General features: G+C 41.7%; 1 protein-coding gene across 3 annotated transcripts in view; it reads right to left on the reverse strand.

Moving 5' to 3' along the window:
* USP32 (ubiquitin specific peptidase 32) overlaps positions 1 to 18848 on the reverse strand; it is a 221372-nt gene that overhangs the window by 164945 nt on the left and 37579 nt on the right. For all 3 annotated transcript variants that reach the window (XM_023204689.2, XM_023204687.2, XM_023204688.3), the window contains exon 2: positions 7747 to 7874. In XM_023204689.2, the coding sequence (XP_023060457.2) occupies positions 7747 to 7874 (128 nt within the window). The remainder of the gene's footprint in view (positions 1 to 7746; positions 7875 to 18848) is intronic.

An 18848-nucleotide genomic window follows, 5' to 3' on the forward strand; every position in this document is an offset into this window, starting at 1 on the left:
CTGGGCAACATGGTGAAACCCCATCCCTACAAAAAAAACAAAAATTAGCTAGGCGTGGTGGCATGCACCTGTATTCCCAGCTACTTGAGAGGCTGAGGTGAGAGGATTGCTTGTGTTCAGGAGGTCGAGGCTGCAGTGAGCCGAAATTGCACCACTGCACTCTAGTCTTGGTGGCAGAGTGAGACCCTGTCTCAAAAAAATATATAGTGGCCTTGGTTCAGAAAAAGACTAATCTCAAGGAGAATATACTTTTCATTTATTTTCCATTTACCTTGTTTTCTCAATCCCCTCAAATTCTGTTCATTATTTTATTCAAGAAATACATGGTTACTATTATAAGCAAGATTAGAAGTACATAAAAATATATACATATTTTTTTGAGACAGAGTCTCACTCTGTCGCCCAGGCTAGAGTGCAGTGGCGTGATCTTGGCTGACTGCAACCTCTGTCTCCTGGGTTCAAGCAATTCTCTTACCTCAGCCTCCCGAGTAGCTGGGATTACAGGCGCCCGCCACCACACCCAACTAATTTTTGCATTTTTAGTACAGACGGGAATTTCACCATGTTGGCCAAGCTGGTCTCAAACTCCTGACCTCAGGTGATCTGCCCACCTCGGCCTCCCAAAGTACTGGGATTGCAGGCATGAGTCACCGTGCCCGGATTAGAAGAACAAAAAATATTAAGTACACTAATCTATCCTCAAAACAGTATGTCTAATGAGATATACACATAAGTACTAAAAGGTATAAATGGCCGGGCACGGTGGCTTACACCTGTAATCCCAGCACTTTAGGAGGCCGAGGCAGGGGGATCACCTGAGGTCAGGAGCTCGAAACCAGTCTGGCCAACATGCTAAAAACCCGTCTCTCCTAAAAATACAAAAATTAGCCAGGCATGGTGGTGGGCACCTGCAATCCCAGCTACTTGGGAAGCTGAGGCAGCAGAATCGCTTGAACCTGGGAGGCGGAGTTTGCAGTGAGCTGAGATCATGCCATTGCACTCCACCCTGGGCAACAAGAGCAAAACTCCATCACGAAAAAAAAAAAAAAGTATAAACTGCCATGAGTTCTTATTCCTCACCTAAAATATTCTCTGCATTGGAATTTATAACAGTAAGTCTTCAGAAGTAAAAATCAGAGCTCCATTAATCCTAGATAAATCTTTCTTTTGTTCTAAAAATATTTGGCTGGGCGCGGTGGCTCAAGCCTGTAATCTCAGCACTTTGGGAGGCCAAGACGGGCGGATCACGAGGTCAGGAGATGGAGACCATCCTGGCTAACACGGTGAAACCCCGTCTCTACTAAAAAAGACAAAAAACTAGCCGGGCATGGTGGCGGGCACCTGTAGTCCCAGCTACTCCAGAGGCTGAGGCAGGAGAATGGCATGAACCCGGGAGGCGGAGCTTGCAGTGAGCTGAGATCTGGCCACTGCACTTCAGCCTGGGCGACAGAGCAAGACTCTGTCTCAAAAAAAATAAATAAATAAAATAAAAAATAAAAATATAAAGCTACTGTTTTCAGGAAAACAATTTAGAAACTTACACTGCTCCCTTGTATAATATATTCTAAAATGGTTATCCTTTTTAAGTACATGATCCTTTTATACTAAAATCACAAAAAACCTTTCCTTGCTCTTAAAAAATGTTATTACTTTTACTATTAAAACAAAACATTGGGGGGAGGGGGGAGAGATAGCATTAAGAGATATACCTAATGTAAATGACGAGTTAATGGGTGCAGCACACCAACATGGCACATGTATACATATGTAACAATCTGCACGTTGTGCACATGTACCCTAGAACTTAAAGTATAACAAAAAAACACAAATTATTAGCTAGGGAATAAAGTTCTTTCCATCTACAATTGGCAGCCTGTGTAGTCCTGTAGCTTTCTTTATAGATATATTGATATTAAAATATTGCTATTGTATCTCAAAACATTAATTTCAGAATCTCACCAAGAATAATGATCCTCTGTTTACTCAGACTTAAAGGTCCAAGCTCTCCATAGGATTTTTTTTTCTCCGTAGGATTTTAAAACTGAACTCACAAGGGTCATATGTACTGACCCTTCCCAAGCTTTGCAACTAATTACCTTGTTTATAAATCCCATCATTTAACTTGATCTCCCTGCAGTCGTGAAATATAGACCATCCATTCCATGAGTCTATCTACCCTCTAAAACTAAATTCAAGCTTCAAAATTACCAACCCTGCCAGGCTCACTGGCTCACACCTGTAATCCCAACACTTTGGGAGGCCGAGGTAGTAGGATCGTTTGAGCTCAGGAGTTCAAAACCAGCCTGGGCAAGATGGCAAAACCATGATTCTACAAAAAATACAAAAATCCGTTGTCTTTTTAGATCTTTGTTGGTTTAAAGTCTGTTTTATCAGAGACTAGGATTGCAACCCCTGCTTTTTTTGGCTTTCCATTTGCTTGGTAGATCTTTCTCCATCCCTTTATTTTGAGCCTATGTGCGTCTTTGCATGTGAGATGGGTCTCCTGAATAAAGCACACTGATGGGTCTTGACTCTTTATCCAATTTGCCAATCTATGCCTTTTAATTGGGGCATTTAGCCTATTTACATTTAAGGTTAATATTGTTTTGTGTGAATTTGATCCTGTCATTATGATGTTAGCTGGTTATTTTGCCCGTTAATTGATGTAGTTTCTTCACAGCATTGATGGTCTTTACAATTTGTGGGTAACCTGACCTTTCTCTCTGGCTGCCCTTAACATTTTTTCCTTCATTTCAACCTTGGTGAATCTGACAATTATGTGTCTTGGGGTTGCTCTTCTCGAGGATTATTTTTGTGGTGTTCTCTGTATTTCCTGAATTTGAATGTTGGCCTGCCTTGCTAGGTTGGGAAAGTTCTCCTGGATAATATCCTGAAGTATTTTCCAGCTTGGTTCCATTCTCCCCATCACTTTTTGCAGTGGCTGGTAGCAGTTGTTTCTTTCCATGTTTAGTGCTTCTTTCAGGAGCTCTTGTAAGGCAGGCCTGATGGTGACAAAATCTCTCAGCATTTGCTTGTCTGTAAAGGATTTTATTTCTCCTTCACTTATGAAGCTTAGTTTGGCTAGATATGAAATTCTGGTTTGAAAATTCTTTTCTTTAAGAATGTTGAATATTGGCCCCCACGCTCTTCTGGCTTGTAGGGCTTTTGCTGAGAGAACACCAATCAAATGTAGATTTGGTCTTTTCACATAGTCTCATGTTTCTTGGAGGCTTTGTTCATTTCTTTTTACTCTTTTTTCTCTAACCTTGTCTTCTCACTTTATTTCATTAATTTGATCTTCAATTACTGACACCCTTTCTTCCACTTGATCGAATCAGCTACTGAAGCTTGTGCATGCATCACAAAGTTCTCATGCCATGGTTTTTAGCTCCATCAGGTCATTTAGGGTCTTCTCTACACTGTTTATTCTAGTTAGCCATTCGTCTAACCTTTTTTCAATGTTTTTAGTTTCCTTGCCATGGGTTCGAACATCCTCCTTTAGCTCGGAGAAGTTTGTTATTACCGACCTTCTGAAGCCTACTTCGGTCAACTCATCAAAGTCATTCTCTGTAATTATCAGCTTTTCTGCTCTGGTTTCTCCTCATCTTTGTAGTTTTTATCTACGTTTGGTCTTTGATGTTGGTGACCTACAGATGGGATTTTGGTGTAGGTGTCCTTTCTGTTGATTTTGATGCTATTCCTTTCTGTTTGTTAGTTTTCCTTCTAACAGTCAGGTCCTTCAGCTGCAGATCTGTTGGAGTTTGCTGGAGGTCCACTCAAGACCCTGTTTGCCAGAGTATCACCAGTAGAGGCTGCAGAACAGCAAATATTGCAGAATAGCAAATACTGCTGCCCAATCCTTCCTCTGGAAGCTTTGTCCCAGAGGGGCACCCACCTATATGAGGTGTCTGTAGGCCCCTACTCAGAGGTGTCTCCCAGTTAGGCTACACGGGGGTCAGGGACCCACTTGAGGAGGCAGTCTGTCCATTCTCAGAGCTCAAACGCCACGCTGGGAGAGCCACTGCTCTTTTCAGAGCTGTCAGACAGGGACGTTTAAGCCTGCAGAAGTTGTCTGCTGCGTTTTGTTCAGCTATGCCCTGCCCACAGAGGTGAAGTCTAGAGGCAGTAGGCCTTGCTGAGCTGCAGTGGGCTCCACTCAGTTCAAGTTTCCTGGCAGCTCTGTTTACCTACTCAAGCCTCAGCAATGGTGGACGCCCCTCAGCCAGGCTGCCGCCTCACAGTTTGATCTCAGACTGCTGCGCTAGCAGTGAGCAAGGCTCCGTGGGCATGGGACCCGCGGAGTCAGGCACGGGAGAGAATCTCCTTCTCTGCTGGTTCCTAAGACCTTGGGGAAAGTACAGTATTTGAACAGGAGTGTCCTGTTTTTCTAGGTACAGTCTGACACAGATTCCCTTGTCTAGGAAAGGGAAATCCCCTGACCCCTTGTGCTTCCCGGGTGAGGCAATGCCCTGCCCTGCTTCAGCTCACCCTCCGTGGGCTGCACCCATTGTCCAACCAGTCCCAATGAGATGAACCAGGTACCTCAGTTGGAAATGCAGAAATCATTCGTCTTCTGCATCAATCACACTGGGAGCTGCAGACCAAAGCTGTTCCTATTTGGCCATCTTGGGCCATTACATAATGATAAAGGGATCAATTCAACAAGAAGAGCTATCTCTCCCAAATATATATGCACCCAATGCAGGAGCACCCAGATTCATAAAGCAAGTCCTTAGAGACCTACAAAGAGACTTGGACTCCCACACAATAATAACAGGAGACTTTAACACTCCACTGTCAACATTACACAGATCAATGAGACAGAAGGTTAACAAGGATATCCAGGACTTGAACTCAGCTCTGCACCAGGCAGACCTAACAGACATCTACAGAACTCTCCACCCCAAATCAACAGAACATACATTCTCAGCACCACATCACACTTATTCTAAAATTGACCACATAATTAGAAGTACAGCACTCCTCAGCAAATGTAAAAGAACAGAAATCACAACAAACTGTCTCTCACACCACAGTGTGATCAAATTAGAACTCGGGATTAAGAAACTCACGCAAAACCGCAAAATTACATGGAAATTGAACAACCTGCTCCTGAATGACTACTGGGTAAATAACGAAATGAAGGCAGAAATAAAGATGTTCTTTGAAACCAATGGAACAAAGACACAGTGTACCAGAATCTCTGGGACACATTTAAAGCGTGTGTAGAGGGAAATTTATAGCACTAAATGCCCACAAGAGAAAGCAGGAAAGATCTAAAATCGACACCCTAACATCACAATTAAAAGAACTAGAGAAGGCCAGGCGTGGTGGCTCACGTCTGTAATCCCAGCACTTTGGGAGGCCAAGACGGGTGGATCATGAGGTCAGGAGTTCAAGACCAGCCTGGCCAAGATGGTGAAACCCCATCTCTACTAAAAACACAACAAATTAGCCGGGCATGGTGGCAGATGCCTGTAATCCCAGCTACTCAGGAGGCTGAGGCAGGAGAATCACTTGAACTCAGAGGGCGGAGGTTGCAGTGAGCTGAGATCGTGCCACTTCACTCCAGCCTGGGCAACAGAGTCAGACTCCATCTCAAAAAAAAAACTAGAGAAGCAAGAGCAAACAAAAACAAATGCAATCTCTATACTATATAATACTATATAAATCACAAGAGTCAAAAGCACACAACATATGTTAGAAATAGAAACTGTCGGCCGGATGAGGTGGTTCATGCCTGTGTTGGGAGGCTGAGGTGGGGAGATCACAAGGTCAAGAGATTGAGACCATCCTACCCAACATGGTGAAACCCCATTTCTACTAAAAATACAAAAATTAGCCAGGCAAGGTGGCACGTGCCTGTAGTCCCAGCTACTTAGGAGGCTGAGGCAGGAGAATCGCTTGAACCTGGGGGTGTGGAGGTTGCAGTGAGCTAAGATCATGCCATGGCACTCTAGCCTGGGCAGCTGAGTGACACTCTGTCTCAAAAAAAAGAAAAAAGAAACTGTCTGTCAGGCGCAGTGGCTCATGCCTGTAATCCCAGCACTTTGGGAGGCCAAGGCAGGTAGATCATCTGAGGTCAGGAGTTCAAGACCAGCCTGGCCAACATGGTAAAATCTTGTCTCTACTAAAAATAAAAAAAAAAATTAGCTGGGCATGGTGGTGGGTGCCTGTAATCCCAGTTACTCGGGAGGCTGAGGCAGGAGAATCGCTTGAACCTGGGAAGCGAAACTTGCAGTGAGCCAAGATCATGCCATTGCATGCCAGCCTGGGCAACAAGAGCAAATCTCTGTCTCAAAAAAAAAAAAAAAAAAAGAAACCGGGGTTAATTAAAAATGGCAAAGAATGGTTCTATATAATATACCAAGTCTAAAATTCTATTATATATATATATTTTTTTTGAGGCAGAGTCTCACTCTGTCGCCCGGGCTGGAGTACAGTGGCATGGTCTCGACTCACTGCAACCTCCACCTCCCGGATTCAAGCAATTCTCCTGCCTCAGCCTCCTGAGTAGCTGGGATTACAGGCACCCGCCACTAAGCCCAGCTAATTTTTTGCTATTTTTAGTAGAGACGGGGTTTCACCATGTTGGCCAGGCTGGTCTCGAACTCCTGACCTCATGATTCACCCGCCTCATCCTCTCAAAGTGCTGGGAGTAGAGGCGTGAGCCACTGCGCCTGGCCATAACTTTTATTATCTTATAAAATTTATTCTTTTTTTCTTTTCAGACAAGGTCTCACTGTCACCCAGGCTGGAGTACAGTGGTGCAATCATAGCTTGCTCTAGCCTCAATCTCCTGGACTCAAGCAATCCTCCTGCCTCAGCCTCCTGAGTACCTGGGACTTACAGGCAAACACCACCACGTCTGCTAATTTTTTTTGGTTGTTGTTTTTAAGTAGAGACGAGGTCTTGCTATGTTGCCCAGGCTGGTCTGGAACTCCTGAGCTCAAGTGATCCTCCTGCCTTGATCTCCCAAAGTGCTGAGATTACAGGCATAAGCCAACATACCCAGCCAATAAATTTTATTCTTATTTCTCATTTAGAATTACAAAATGCACATCTGTGTATATAACTACAAAATAGTAAACTTTTATTTTATTTTTTTTTTTAGAGACAATGTCTCACTATGTTGCCCAGACTGGACTCGAGTTCTTGGGCTTAAGCAAGCTTCCTGTTTCAGCCTCCTAAGTAGCTAGGATGATAGGTACGCACAGTGGCGCCTGGCTCAACATATTATTTTTAGAAAGAGAATATTTATATCAAGTTAGCACATTTTATCTCTACCTAAACATTTTAGTAGAACTTAAATAAAAATTTAATTAAGTCCAAATAAGCTAGTATTTCATTTGCAACATTTAATTTTATAGAATTAACTATGTTTTACCATATGCAAAAGTTTTATTTAATATAAAATTTACAAAACATATTTGCAACATAAAAATTTTTATGTCACAGAGATTAACTTTTTAAGAATAAGAAACCAACCATGGAAATGTTCCCATGATCATAATCAGTGGCTATTAAAGCTCAAAAGTACAAAAGAAACAGAATTACAGCTCTGCAGTACTCCCATGTGGCCTCTAAGAACACAGCCATGTTGACATCTAAAACAAAACCTTGTTTACTCACTCAGGAAGAAAAATAACTACAGGTAAGATCAAATCTGTTAAGAGCAGAGGGCCCCTCAGGAACTTAGGCTGGTGGATAACTACCTCAAAGGAAAACTTAGAACAAAACGATTACCTCAGCAACTTTTGGAGGCACTCCATCCCCAAGCACCTCCCGGATGAAGCAGTGCTGGCCCATGTAATATGAGAGTCCACAGGTCCTCTTGAAGGCATCCTTCAGTCGTTTTAGCTCTACATCTGTAACTGCAATTTGGAAACAGAAGACGGGTAAGAAATTAGGAGAGAAAAGAGGTTTCTCATAATTTTTTTTCAACCTGGTTCCTAAGAAAAATTGAGGCTAGACACAGTGGCTCACGCCTATAATCCCAGTACTTTGTGAGGCCAAGAGAGGTGAATCACTTAAGGCCAGGAGTTCAAGATCAGCCTGGTCAACATGGCGAAACCCCATCTCTACAAAAATTACAAAAATTAGCCAGGCATGGTGGTGCACGCCTATAATCCCAGCTACTTGGGAGGCTGAGGCACGATAATCATTTGAACCTGGGAGACGGAGGTTGCACTGAGCCAAGACCATGCCACCGCACTCTAGCCTGGACAATAGAGCGAGACTCTGTCTCAAAAAAATAAATAAATGAAAAAAAAGAAAAATTGGCAAACATTACACTTCTTTTTTGGTTAAGTAAAACAAACTCTATGACATTTAGTCATAATTCTAATATTTTCAAATCTAATTTAGAAAATAAGTATATATATATATATATATTTTTTTTTTTTTTTTTTAAAGAGATGGATCTTGCCATGTTGCCCAGGCTGGTCTTGAACTCCTGGGCTCAGGCAATCCTCCCACCTTGGCCTCCAGAAGTGCTGGGATTATAGGCATGAGCCACCACGCCAAGCCAAAATTCTTAACCCTCAATTTTCAAAAGACAAAACTTTAATATACGCATACAAATTTTAGGCAGGGGCAAAGAAGAAGTAACGAATATTTCAAATTAGCAGGTAAGCTAAATGCCATTGGATTCTGGCATTGATGTTTTCAGTAGCAATACATTAATCTCCTTTGTGATAAAAATTATATTATTTGTACTCTTTGAGTACATCTCCATCCACGTGGAGAATAGTCCTCAAGTTTAGCTTGGATTTTGTCATTATTTACAAAGAAAATAATAAACAGATGATATTAACAACCTAAAATTTTTAGATACTCATTATCAAAAATAAAAAAAATACTGGGCCATTATTTTATGCATTGAAAACTTTTTTTTCACTATATGGAACAATCTCTATCTACAAGAACAAAGAAATAAACACCCTTTACTATTACATGATCAGTACCACAATCACAATGGAGGCACAGATATGGTACCTTTGACCCATGCTAGAGAAAACAAATTCTTCCAGTGAAGAGGATTACATTAAATTTTAAAGGCTAAACCAAGCAAAATGAACGGGGACATGCTGGTCAGAAATTACAGTTTGCTTCAAAGTACAATGAAGTATAGAAATATATGGTAAAAGTATCTTACTACAGCAAAATAAACAAAGCACAGAGTAGCAAATGATAAACCTAGAGAGGTAGTGAGACCAAGTCACAGAGACTCTGTCCTGTCATAAGGAAGGGACACAGTCAGATACAACTCAGATAAAAACTGCAGGCAGCCAAGAAACAAAACACAGTTAGATATAATTCAGATAGCTTGCTCTACCAGTAATATAGAGAACAGAACAAATCTGGAAGCGACAGCCTGCTACTACAAGAAAAGGAGCTAAATTTGGGAAATATCCAGAGGGTCAGTAGAACTTGAAGCTAGACTGAGAGTAGAAGCAGTACTGGGAAGCTTTTTTTTCCTTTTTTTGAGACGGAGTCTCGCTCTGTCACCCAGGCTGGAGCGCAGTGGCACAATCTCAGATCACTGTAACCTCTGTCTCCCCAAGCAGTTTGCCTGCCTCAACCTCCCAAGTACCTGAGATTACAGGCGCTCACTACCACACCAGGCTAATTTTTGTATTTTTAGTTTCACCATGTTGGCCAGGCTGGTCTTGAACTCCTGACCTCAAGTGATCTGCCCACCTTGACTGGGAATATAGGCATGAGACACCGCGCCCAGCCAGTACTGAGAAACTTCAAGGATTATGTTATTTTGTAGACAGAGAATGTAAGAATAAGTCAGGAAAGGCCAGGCACGGTAGCTCACACCTGTAATCCCAGCACTTTGGGAGGCTCAGGAAAGGCCAGGCGCGGTGGCTCACGCCTGTAATCCCAGCACTTTGGGAGGCCTAGGCAGGTAGATCACGAAGTCAGGAGATCGAGACCCTCCTGGTAAACACGGTGAAACCCCATCTCTACTAAAAATACAAAAGATTAGCTGGGCATGGTGGTGGGCACCTGTAGTCCCAGATACTTGGAAGGCTGAGGCAGGAGAATGGCGTGAACCCAGGAGGCGGAGCTTGCAGTGAGCCAAGATAGACCACTACACTCCAGCCTGGGCGACAGAGCGAGACTCTGTCTCAAAAAAAAAAAAAGGGGTAAGTCAGGAAAAAAGATGATAAACTTTAAGGACACTGAATATGGGAAACCCTGGAAAATGGTTGAGACCAGATAGGTCTCAAACACTGAATATGGGAAACCCTGGAAAATGCAATGGGGTTTTAGAATGTTAAATATAAAGCTTAAGAGAGGTTTGATAGGAGTCATCAGTATAGAGGTAGTAATTAAAACCATGAAGAAGCAGCATAATGAGACATACCAAACTACAAGAAGCCAGTGTTTGTAGTTCTACAACAGGAAGGAAACAGAGGGAAAAACTAAGAGAGAAGAAGAAAATTGATATGGAATAGTCAGGAGAAAAGAAAGATAAGCAGAAGAGTATGTGCTCCAAGGGCCAGGAAAAGGGGACTTATCAAGTTAAGGCAGAAAGCACCAGCAAGATAAAGACTAGGCCGGGTGCAGTGGCTCATACCTACAATCATAGCACTTTGGGAGGCCAAGGCAGTAGGATGGCTTGAGGCCAGAAGTCAGAGACCACCCCAGGCAACATAGTGAGACCTTGTCTCTACAAAAACAGAAAAATTAGCCACGCATGGTGGCACGTGCCTATAGCTACTCAGGAGGCTGAGATGGGAGGATCACTTGAGCCTGGGAAGTCAAGGCTGCAGTGGGCCATGATCGTGCCACTGCACTCCAGCCTGGGTGACAGAGCGAGACTTTGTCTTAAAAAAAAAAAAAAAAAAAAGATAAAGACTAAAGAGTGCTTGGCACACAGCTAATCAATTCAATAAATGCTTGTGGTAGGAAGGGAGGGTTCGTGGTTCATCAACATGTAGAGCAATGATAAAACAATAAGAACGACTAGGTGAATAAGTAGCCAGAGAAAAGTATGACTATTAGGTACTTTATTTAAAACTGGATTTATAATATTAACATTTGCAATTGAAGGAGGTAACTTTGGCTGCAGAATATGTATTTCTTCAAGATGCCTAATTTTCATTAATGGCTTTAGCAACAAATTAGGTTGTTCACATTCCAGTGAAGGAGAAAGAAAATTAAACATTAGAATAATATATTAGAATAACATTAGAATAATATATGATTAAATATTAGAATAACATATTAGAATATATTATCATAAAATTAATCTAATATATTAATTGTATATTAATCTAATAGATTACCTATATAACAGTATAAGTAATCTCCTATACTGTTGGTTACAGATTATTTGAAGAACTACTTGGTAACATGCTTTTTAAAAATATAATCTGGTGGCCGGGCACGATAGCTCACACCTGTAATGCCAGGACTTTGGGAAACGGAGGCAGGTGCATCCCTTGAGGCCAGGAGTTCAAGACCAGTCTGGCCAACATGGTGAAATCCCACCTCTACTAAAAATACAAAAATTAGCCAGCCTAGGTGGTGGGTTACTCAGTTACTCAGGTGGCTGAGGCAGGAGGATTGCTTGAGTTGAGGAGGCACAGGTTGCAGTGAGCTGAGATAGCCCCACTACACTCCAACCTGGACAATGACAGAGTGAGACTCTGTCTCAAAAAAAAAAAAAAAAATATATATATATATATATATATGTAGCCATGTGATAACTAATGAATTTATTCATTTAAACTGTTGGGAAATGTACATATAAATAAACTTTTAAAGCATTTATAAGAAGCAAACAATGTCCATCAACAAAGGATAGATTGAATAAATTATTGTATACACTTAGAATATCAGACACTGAAATGTTCCTATAGATCCATATTTACTGAAAATAAATACATTAAAATGTTCACCATACAGTGAAATGTTGAAAATTTTGAAAATAAAAATTTAAGCAAGACAGAAAATATAACAGAATCAAGCCTAAGTTCTGTTCTGTGGTTTTTGTTGTTGTTTTTTTTTTTTTTTTTTTTTTTTGAGATGGGGTCTCACTCTGTCACCCAGGCTGGAGTGCAGTGGCATGATCTCAGTCACTGCAACCTTCGCCTCCCAGGCTCAAGCAATCCTCCCGCCTCAGCCTCCTAAGTAGCTGGGACCACAGGCTCCCACTGCCACGTGTGGATAATTTTTTGAATATTTAAGTAGCGATGGGGTTTTGCCATGTTGCCCAGATAGGTCTCAAACTCCTGAGCTTAAGCAATCCACCTGCCTTGGCCTCTCAAAAGTGCTAGGATTACAGGTGTGGTAATATTTTTTTTTTTTTTTTTTATTTTTTTTTTGAGACTGAGTCTCACTCTGTTGCCCAGGCTGGAGTGCAGTGGCGTGATCACGGCTCAGTGCAACCTCCACCTCCCACGTTCAAGCGATTCTCCTGCCTCAGCCTCCCCAGTAGCAGGGATTACAGGCACCTACCATAACACTGGGTAAATTTTATATTTTTAGTAGAGAGGGGGTTTCACCACGTTGGCCAGGCTGGTCTGAAACTCCTGACCTCAAGTGATCTGCCAGCCTAGGCCTCCCAAAGTGCTGGGATTACACACATGGGCCACCGTGCCCGGCCCAGGTGTGGTAAATTTTTTAAACAAGGAAATATTAGTTATCTTCGTATTAGAAAGAAAAAGTAGCTTCAGAAAAGGAAAAAGAGACTTCTGAGAAATCTTCTCTCTCTCCCTGTATCCCTCTCTCAGTAAAATTACAGTGAGAATAAAAGATATAAACTCACAAGGACAGAGGGATAAAAAACTACATAATGGGACGGGCGTGGTGGCTCACGCCTGTAATCCCAGCACTTTGGGAGGCCAAGGTGGGCGGATCACCTGAGGTCGGGAGTTCAAGATCAGCCTGACCAACATGGAGAAACCCCGTCTCTACTAAAAATACAAAAAAAAATTAGCCGGGCATGGTGGTGCATGCCTGTAATTCCAGCTACTCGGGAGGCTGAGGCAGGAGAATTGCTTGAACATGGGAGGTAGAGGTTGCGGTGAGCCGAGATGGTGCCATTGCACTCCAGCCTGGGCAACAAGAGCGAAACTCCGTCTCAAAAAAACAAAAAATAAAACAAACAAACAAAAAAACTACATAATGGGTACAATGTACCCTACTCGGGTGATCGGTGCATTAAAATCTCAGATTTCACTACTGTACACTTCATCCATGTAACGAAAAACCACCTGTATCCCAAAAGCTATTGAAATTTTTTTTTAAACTCACAAACACAACAATAGGAGAAGAGAGAAATTAGAACCTAAGAGACAGTCAAAATTTTCTGGTGCACATTAAGTATCTGAAGTGGTCACTGACTTAAGCCAACCCAAGAAAGTTAAAACCTAAGCACTAGCAGCCCAGAAATTCAAACAAGAAGCAAACGAATTTACCCTGACCATAGCCCCAAAAGGCTCAGAAATGGATGGTACCAATTACCACAAAAGTTAGGGGGGCAAAAGGTGAGGCTGCGGAAAAAAAGTAGAGATTGGTTGAAAGTCTACGAGGAGTGGTTAGACTCTCTGGTTCCTTGCAGCACAAGGCAATCAGGCACTAATCTACCACCTACCCAAACCCCCATCACCTTCATACCAACCTTTCAGCAACTCCTGGGCTCAAGTGATCCTCCCACCTCTGCTGCTCAAGTAGTTGGGACTACAGGCATGCACTACTGTGTCAGGCCCTTCCTAGCTATTTTTAAATTGTACTTTTATCTGATTATTTTCAACAAGCATTAATTAAATGTCTACTGTACCAGGCTTTTTTCTTTCTTTCTTTTTTTTTTTTTTTTTTTTGAGATGGAGTCTTACTCTGTCCCCCAGGCTAGAATGAGTGATCTTGGCTCACTGCAACCTCCATCTCCCAGGTTCAAGCAATTCTCCTGCCTCAGCCTCCCGAGTAGCTAGAAGTACAGGTGCGCACCACCACGCCCGGCTAATTTTTGTATTTTCAGTAGAGGCAGGGTTTCACCATGTTGGCCAGGCTGGTCTTGAACTCCTGACCTCAGGTGATCCACCTCCCTCATCCTCCCAAAGTGCTGGGATTACAGGCATGAGCCACCACATCCAGCTGTCAGGCATTTATTAAATGTCTACTTATATCAGTCAAGATGAGTAATACGTAGTCTCCATATTCTAATACTTGAAAATTTAGTAGAAAAGATAGGACACAACAAAAATAACTATAATACCAGATAGGAAACATTAAAGTAGAGGTATTCGATGGAGTTCCAAAATAGGGAATAATCAGGAAAGGCTTCTAAGAAGTGGTGATTCCTAAAGAGTAGGGGTTCACCTGGCCAAAAAAAAGCAAAGGGCTATTCTGTGCAGGGAAAACACATATAAAAGAATAAAGTGGCACGGATAATCAAATAATTGCAAGTAGTATGATATAAATGAAGTATAGGGTATAAGAAGCAGAGTTGCCAGAAATGAGGTTAGAATGATAATGGGCAGACAAAACAGAACCCTGACTTTAGTCAAGATGATAATGTCCTTAGCTAAATGACTATACTTTTCAGTTTCCCTTGCAACTAGAAATAGTCAATGAAATGTAGTAGAAATGACTAGGGGGGACCTCCAAGAAGGCTTCTTAAAAGGTAACAGCTGGCAAATATCCTTTTGCCCTTATCTCTTCTTCCCACCTGGCACTCAGATACAATGACTGCATCTCCAGCAGCCATTTTACACATCTATATTTGAGTGAACGTCAAAGTTATAAGCCATACAGTAAGGATGGCGAGGTCAAAAAGATTTTTAAAAGCCTAGATGGCCTTTTGGCCGGAACCGCCATCTTCCAGCAATTTGCCAAAATGATGAACACAAAGGGAAAGAGGAAAGGCAACCAATACATGTTCTCTAGGCCTTTTAGAAAACATGGAGTTGTTCCTTTGGCCACGTATATGCAAATCTATAAGAAAGGTGATATCGTAGACATCAAGGGAATGGGTACTGTTCAAAAAGGAATGACCCACAAGCGTTACCATAGCAAAACTGTAAGAGTCTACCATGTTACCCAGCATGCTGTTGGCACTGTAAACAAACAAGTTAAGGGCAAGATTCTTGCCAAGAGAATTAATGTGCGTATTGAGCACATTAAGCACTCTAAGAACTGAGATAGCTTCCTGAAACACGTGAAGGAAAATGATCAGAATAAGAAAGAAGCCAAAGAGAAAGGTACCTGGGTTCAACTGAAGCACCAGCCTGCTCCACCCAGAGAAGCACACTTTGTGAGAACCAATGGGAAGGAGCCTGAGCTGCTGGAACCTATTCCCTATGAATTCATGGCATAATAGATGTTAAAAAAGTAAAAGACCTCTGGGCTGGAAAAAAAAAAAAAAAACCTAGATGACCATGGAACTGCCATATGACCCTTGGATATCCTACCTCCAGATTTACGTGTGAAAACAATAAACCCTTATGTCTTATTTAAACTATTATTTTGTTTAATATACATCCAGACTTAAACCTAACTGATAAAGGTTATCAGGTACAAGTTTATGGAAGGACATTCTAAGCAATGTTAAAAATCCTTTCCTGGCTTTAAACAAAGAAGTAACAATCAGGTTTACATGCACACTGGTGTCAATGCAATAAACAGACTGGGAAAAGGTCAGAATGGCCGTATAAAGACCAGTTAAGCCCTTACTGCTTTTGTTCACACAAGAAATGAACTCAAGAGAAGAACTCCAAGGCATGGCCTCAAGCGATCCTCCCGCCTCTGTCTCCAAAGTGCTGGGATTACAGGCCTGAGGCATAAAGTAAAAAGGGAGGTAAGAAGGCAGATTCAGGAGATAAAGGTAACTGAACAGGGTTCACTGAATAATTAGCTATCAAAGGACAAGAAAGAAAAAAATGATCTTTGCTGATTTCAAGGCGTCTGCCTGTTTCTAAGATATAGTCAGTGCTACTGATGAAGATAAGTCTAGGGGAGAATTTAAATATATTACATTGTATTTACATTTCTCTTATGAACTGAATGTATGTGTCCTTCCCTCAAATTCATATGTTGAAGCCCTAACACATAGTGTGGCTGTATTTGGGGTAAGGAAGCAATTATTATTAAATAAGCTTGTAAGGATAGGACCCTGACCTTACAGGATTAGTGTTCATATAAGAAGAGACACCAGAGGGCTCAAGCACAACATAGGCACAGAGGAAAGAGCATGTATGGATGCAGCGAGCAGGAAAGGCTATCGTCTGCAAGCCAGGAAGAGAACCCTCACCAAAAACGAAACCTTGCTGGAACCAAACGTTATTTCCAACGGGAAATAATATTTCTGTCATTTAATCATCCAGTCTTTGGTATTTTGTGATGGTAGCCCAAGCTGACTACTATCATTTCTATAGTACCAATAGTAAATAGACCAACTCCTCCATTTTAATTTAGATAGAGGCCGGCACGGTGGCTCACACCTGTAATCCCAGAACTTTGGGAGGCCAAAGCAGGTGGATCACTGGAGGCCAGGAGTTCAAGACTAGCTTGGCCAACACGGAGAAACACCATCTCTACTAAAAACACAAAAATGGCCAGGTGCGGTGGCTCACGCCTGTAATCCTAGCACTTTGGGAGGCAGAGGCGAGTGGATCACTTGAGGTCAGGAGATCGAGACCAGCCTGGCCAACATGGTGAAACCCCATCTCTACTAAAAATACAAAAAAAAATTAGCCGGGCGTGGTGGCGGGCACCTGTAGTCCCAGCTACTCGGGAGACTGAGGCAAGAGAATCGCTTGAACCCCGGAAGCAGAACTTGCAGTGAGCTGAGATCGTGCCACTGCACTCTAGCCTAGGCAACTGAGCGAGACTCCGTCTCAAAAAAGAAAAAAAAAAAATTAGCCAGGGATGGTGGTGCACACCTGTAATCCCAGCCACTCAGAAGGCTGAGGCAGGAGAATCGTTTGAACCCGGGAGGCAGAGGTTGCAGTGAGCAGAGACTGCACCACTGCACTCCAGCCTGGTGACAGAGAGAGACTCTGTCTAAAAGAATAAAAAATAAAAAATAATTTAGATAATCTATGTAAATGGCTTTTACAAAGTCATATGAAGAGATTGGAACTCACTGTCTATGAAAGGAAAATAAAATTATGTACTTAACAATGCACAAAACAAACATGAGAGCAGCACAATGCTCACTGTCATGCTCTAAACTCTTAGAAGTTACCTTGTCTACACCAGTAGTTATTCACCTCTTCTGCAGTGACACAGGATGGATGTTGTCATTACCATGAGCATTCCCTAAATTCTAGCGGCAACTATACTCTACTTCCAGTCAAGAAATCAGATGCATGTGTGAAATGCATGAAATTAAATCCATTTTTGTAAAGGTAAGCTTTTTTCTTAAAGTTCAGTACTTTATTATTATTACTCATTAGATGGTATAAAATATTTCACAATAAACCAGTATGCTGGTGTTCTATTCCCCTATTATATGCTGCTTTATATCATAACTTTTTTCCAAAGGTAATATTTGTCTTATCTCTCCAAGTATATTTAAGTATCTTGAGAGCAAAGACCAAATCTATTCGTCATCTCTATTTCTTTCTCTTAAGACAGCCAAGGCAGGACCATGCATTCAGATTTCTGTTACAGGATAGGAATTGCTGTTTTAACAGTTTGGTTCCAAAGGCAAAGAGGAAAATTTAACAACATCTGAATCAGAGGATAACCACAGAGATAAATAAACATTGGGAAATATGCCTTTCACTGCCAAAGTGGGCTAAGAATTTACAAACCTAGGACAAGAAATTGTATAATGCAGCAAAGAAACACAACCAACCATTTGTAAATCTGCTTGGTGCAGCTGATCTGAAGTGAATTCACCTACCACCAAAAGTCACTTTGGTAGCGTCCCTGCTAAAAAAAGCTACTGCAGAGCCACTTCAGGTAGATGATCTTAGGCAAGAGCAGGCCTACAACTAGCAATTTTTTTGCTACTGGTGACTTTGTGCCAAATGTCCATGAACAAATGAATCCAAAAAAGTATGATATAAGGCTGGGTGTGTGGCTCACGCCTGTAATCCCAGCACTTTGGGAGGTCAAGGTGGGCAGATCACTTGAGGTCAGGAGTTCAAAACCAGCCTGGCCAACAGAGTTTGCCCCCTCTCTACTAAAAATACAAAAATTATCTGGGCATAGTGGCAGTGCCTGTAGTCCCAGCTACTCAGGAGACTGAGGCAGGAGAATCACTTGAACCCAGGAGGTGGAGGTTGCAGTGAGCCGAGATAGTACCACTGCATTCCAGCCTGGGCAACATAGTGAGGTTCTGCCTCAAAAACAAAAACTTAAAAGTATGATACATTCTTATTATAGAATACTTTTCAGCATAAAAAGGAAAAAACAAAAGTACTGATATATGTAACAACATGGATGATGTTCACAGATAGTATACTAAGTAAAAGAAGGCTGATTAAAAAAAGAGCAGATAATCTGTGATTCCCCAAGTTTTAGAACAGGAACAACTAATCAATGATGACAGGTCAGAACAGTTATTGCCTCTGAGGATGGGCTAGATTTACTGGAAAGAGGAACAAGTCAACTTTCATAGGTGATAGAAATGTTTTGTATCTTATCAAAATGCATGAACACATAACTTTTGCATTTTAGGATATAAAAATTTTCCCTCCAAAATAATATGTAAGGAGGCTGATTGCTGGAATGGTAAAGACCTCTGAAAATCCATTCTTCTAAAAAAGCAGCAAGAACACTATCAAAAACTGTCAAAACCCAACTTTTTCAGAACTCTACAAATCAACCAAATGCTTGCAATAATCCATAGAGCTTTATTCCAGAAAAATGACTGAGTC

This window comes from Piliocolobus tephrosceles, chromosome 16, assembly GCF_002776525.5.
Source record: "Piliocolobus tephrosceles isolate RC106 chromosome 16, ASM277652v3, whole genome shotgun sequence".
Taxonomy (NCBI): Eukaryota; Metazoa; Chordata; class Mammalia; order Primates; family Cercopithecidae; genus Piliocolobus; species Piliocolobus tephrosceles.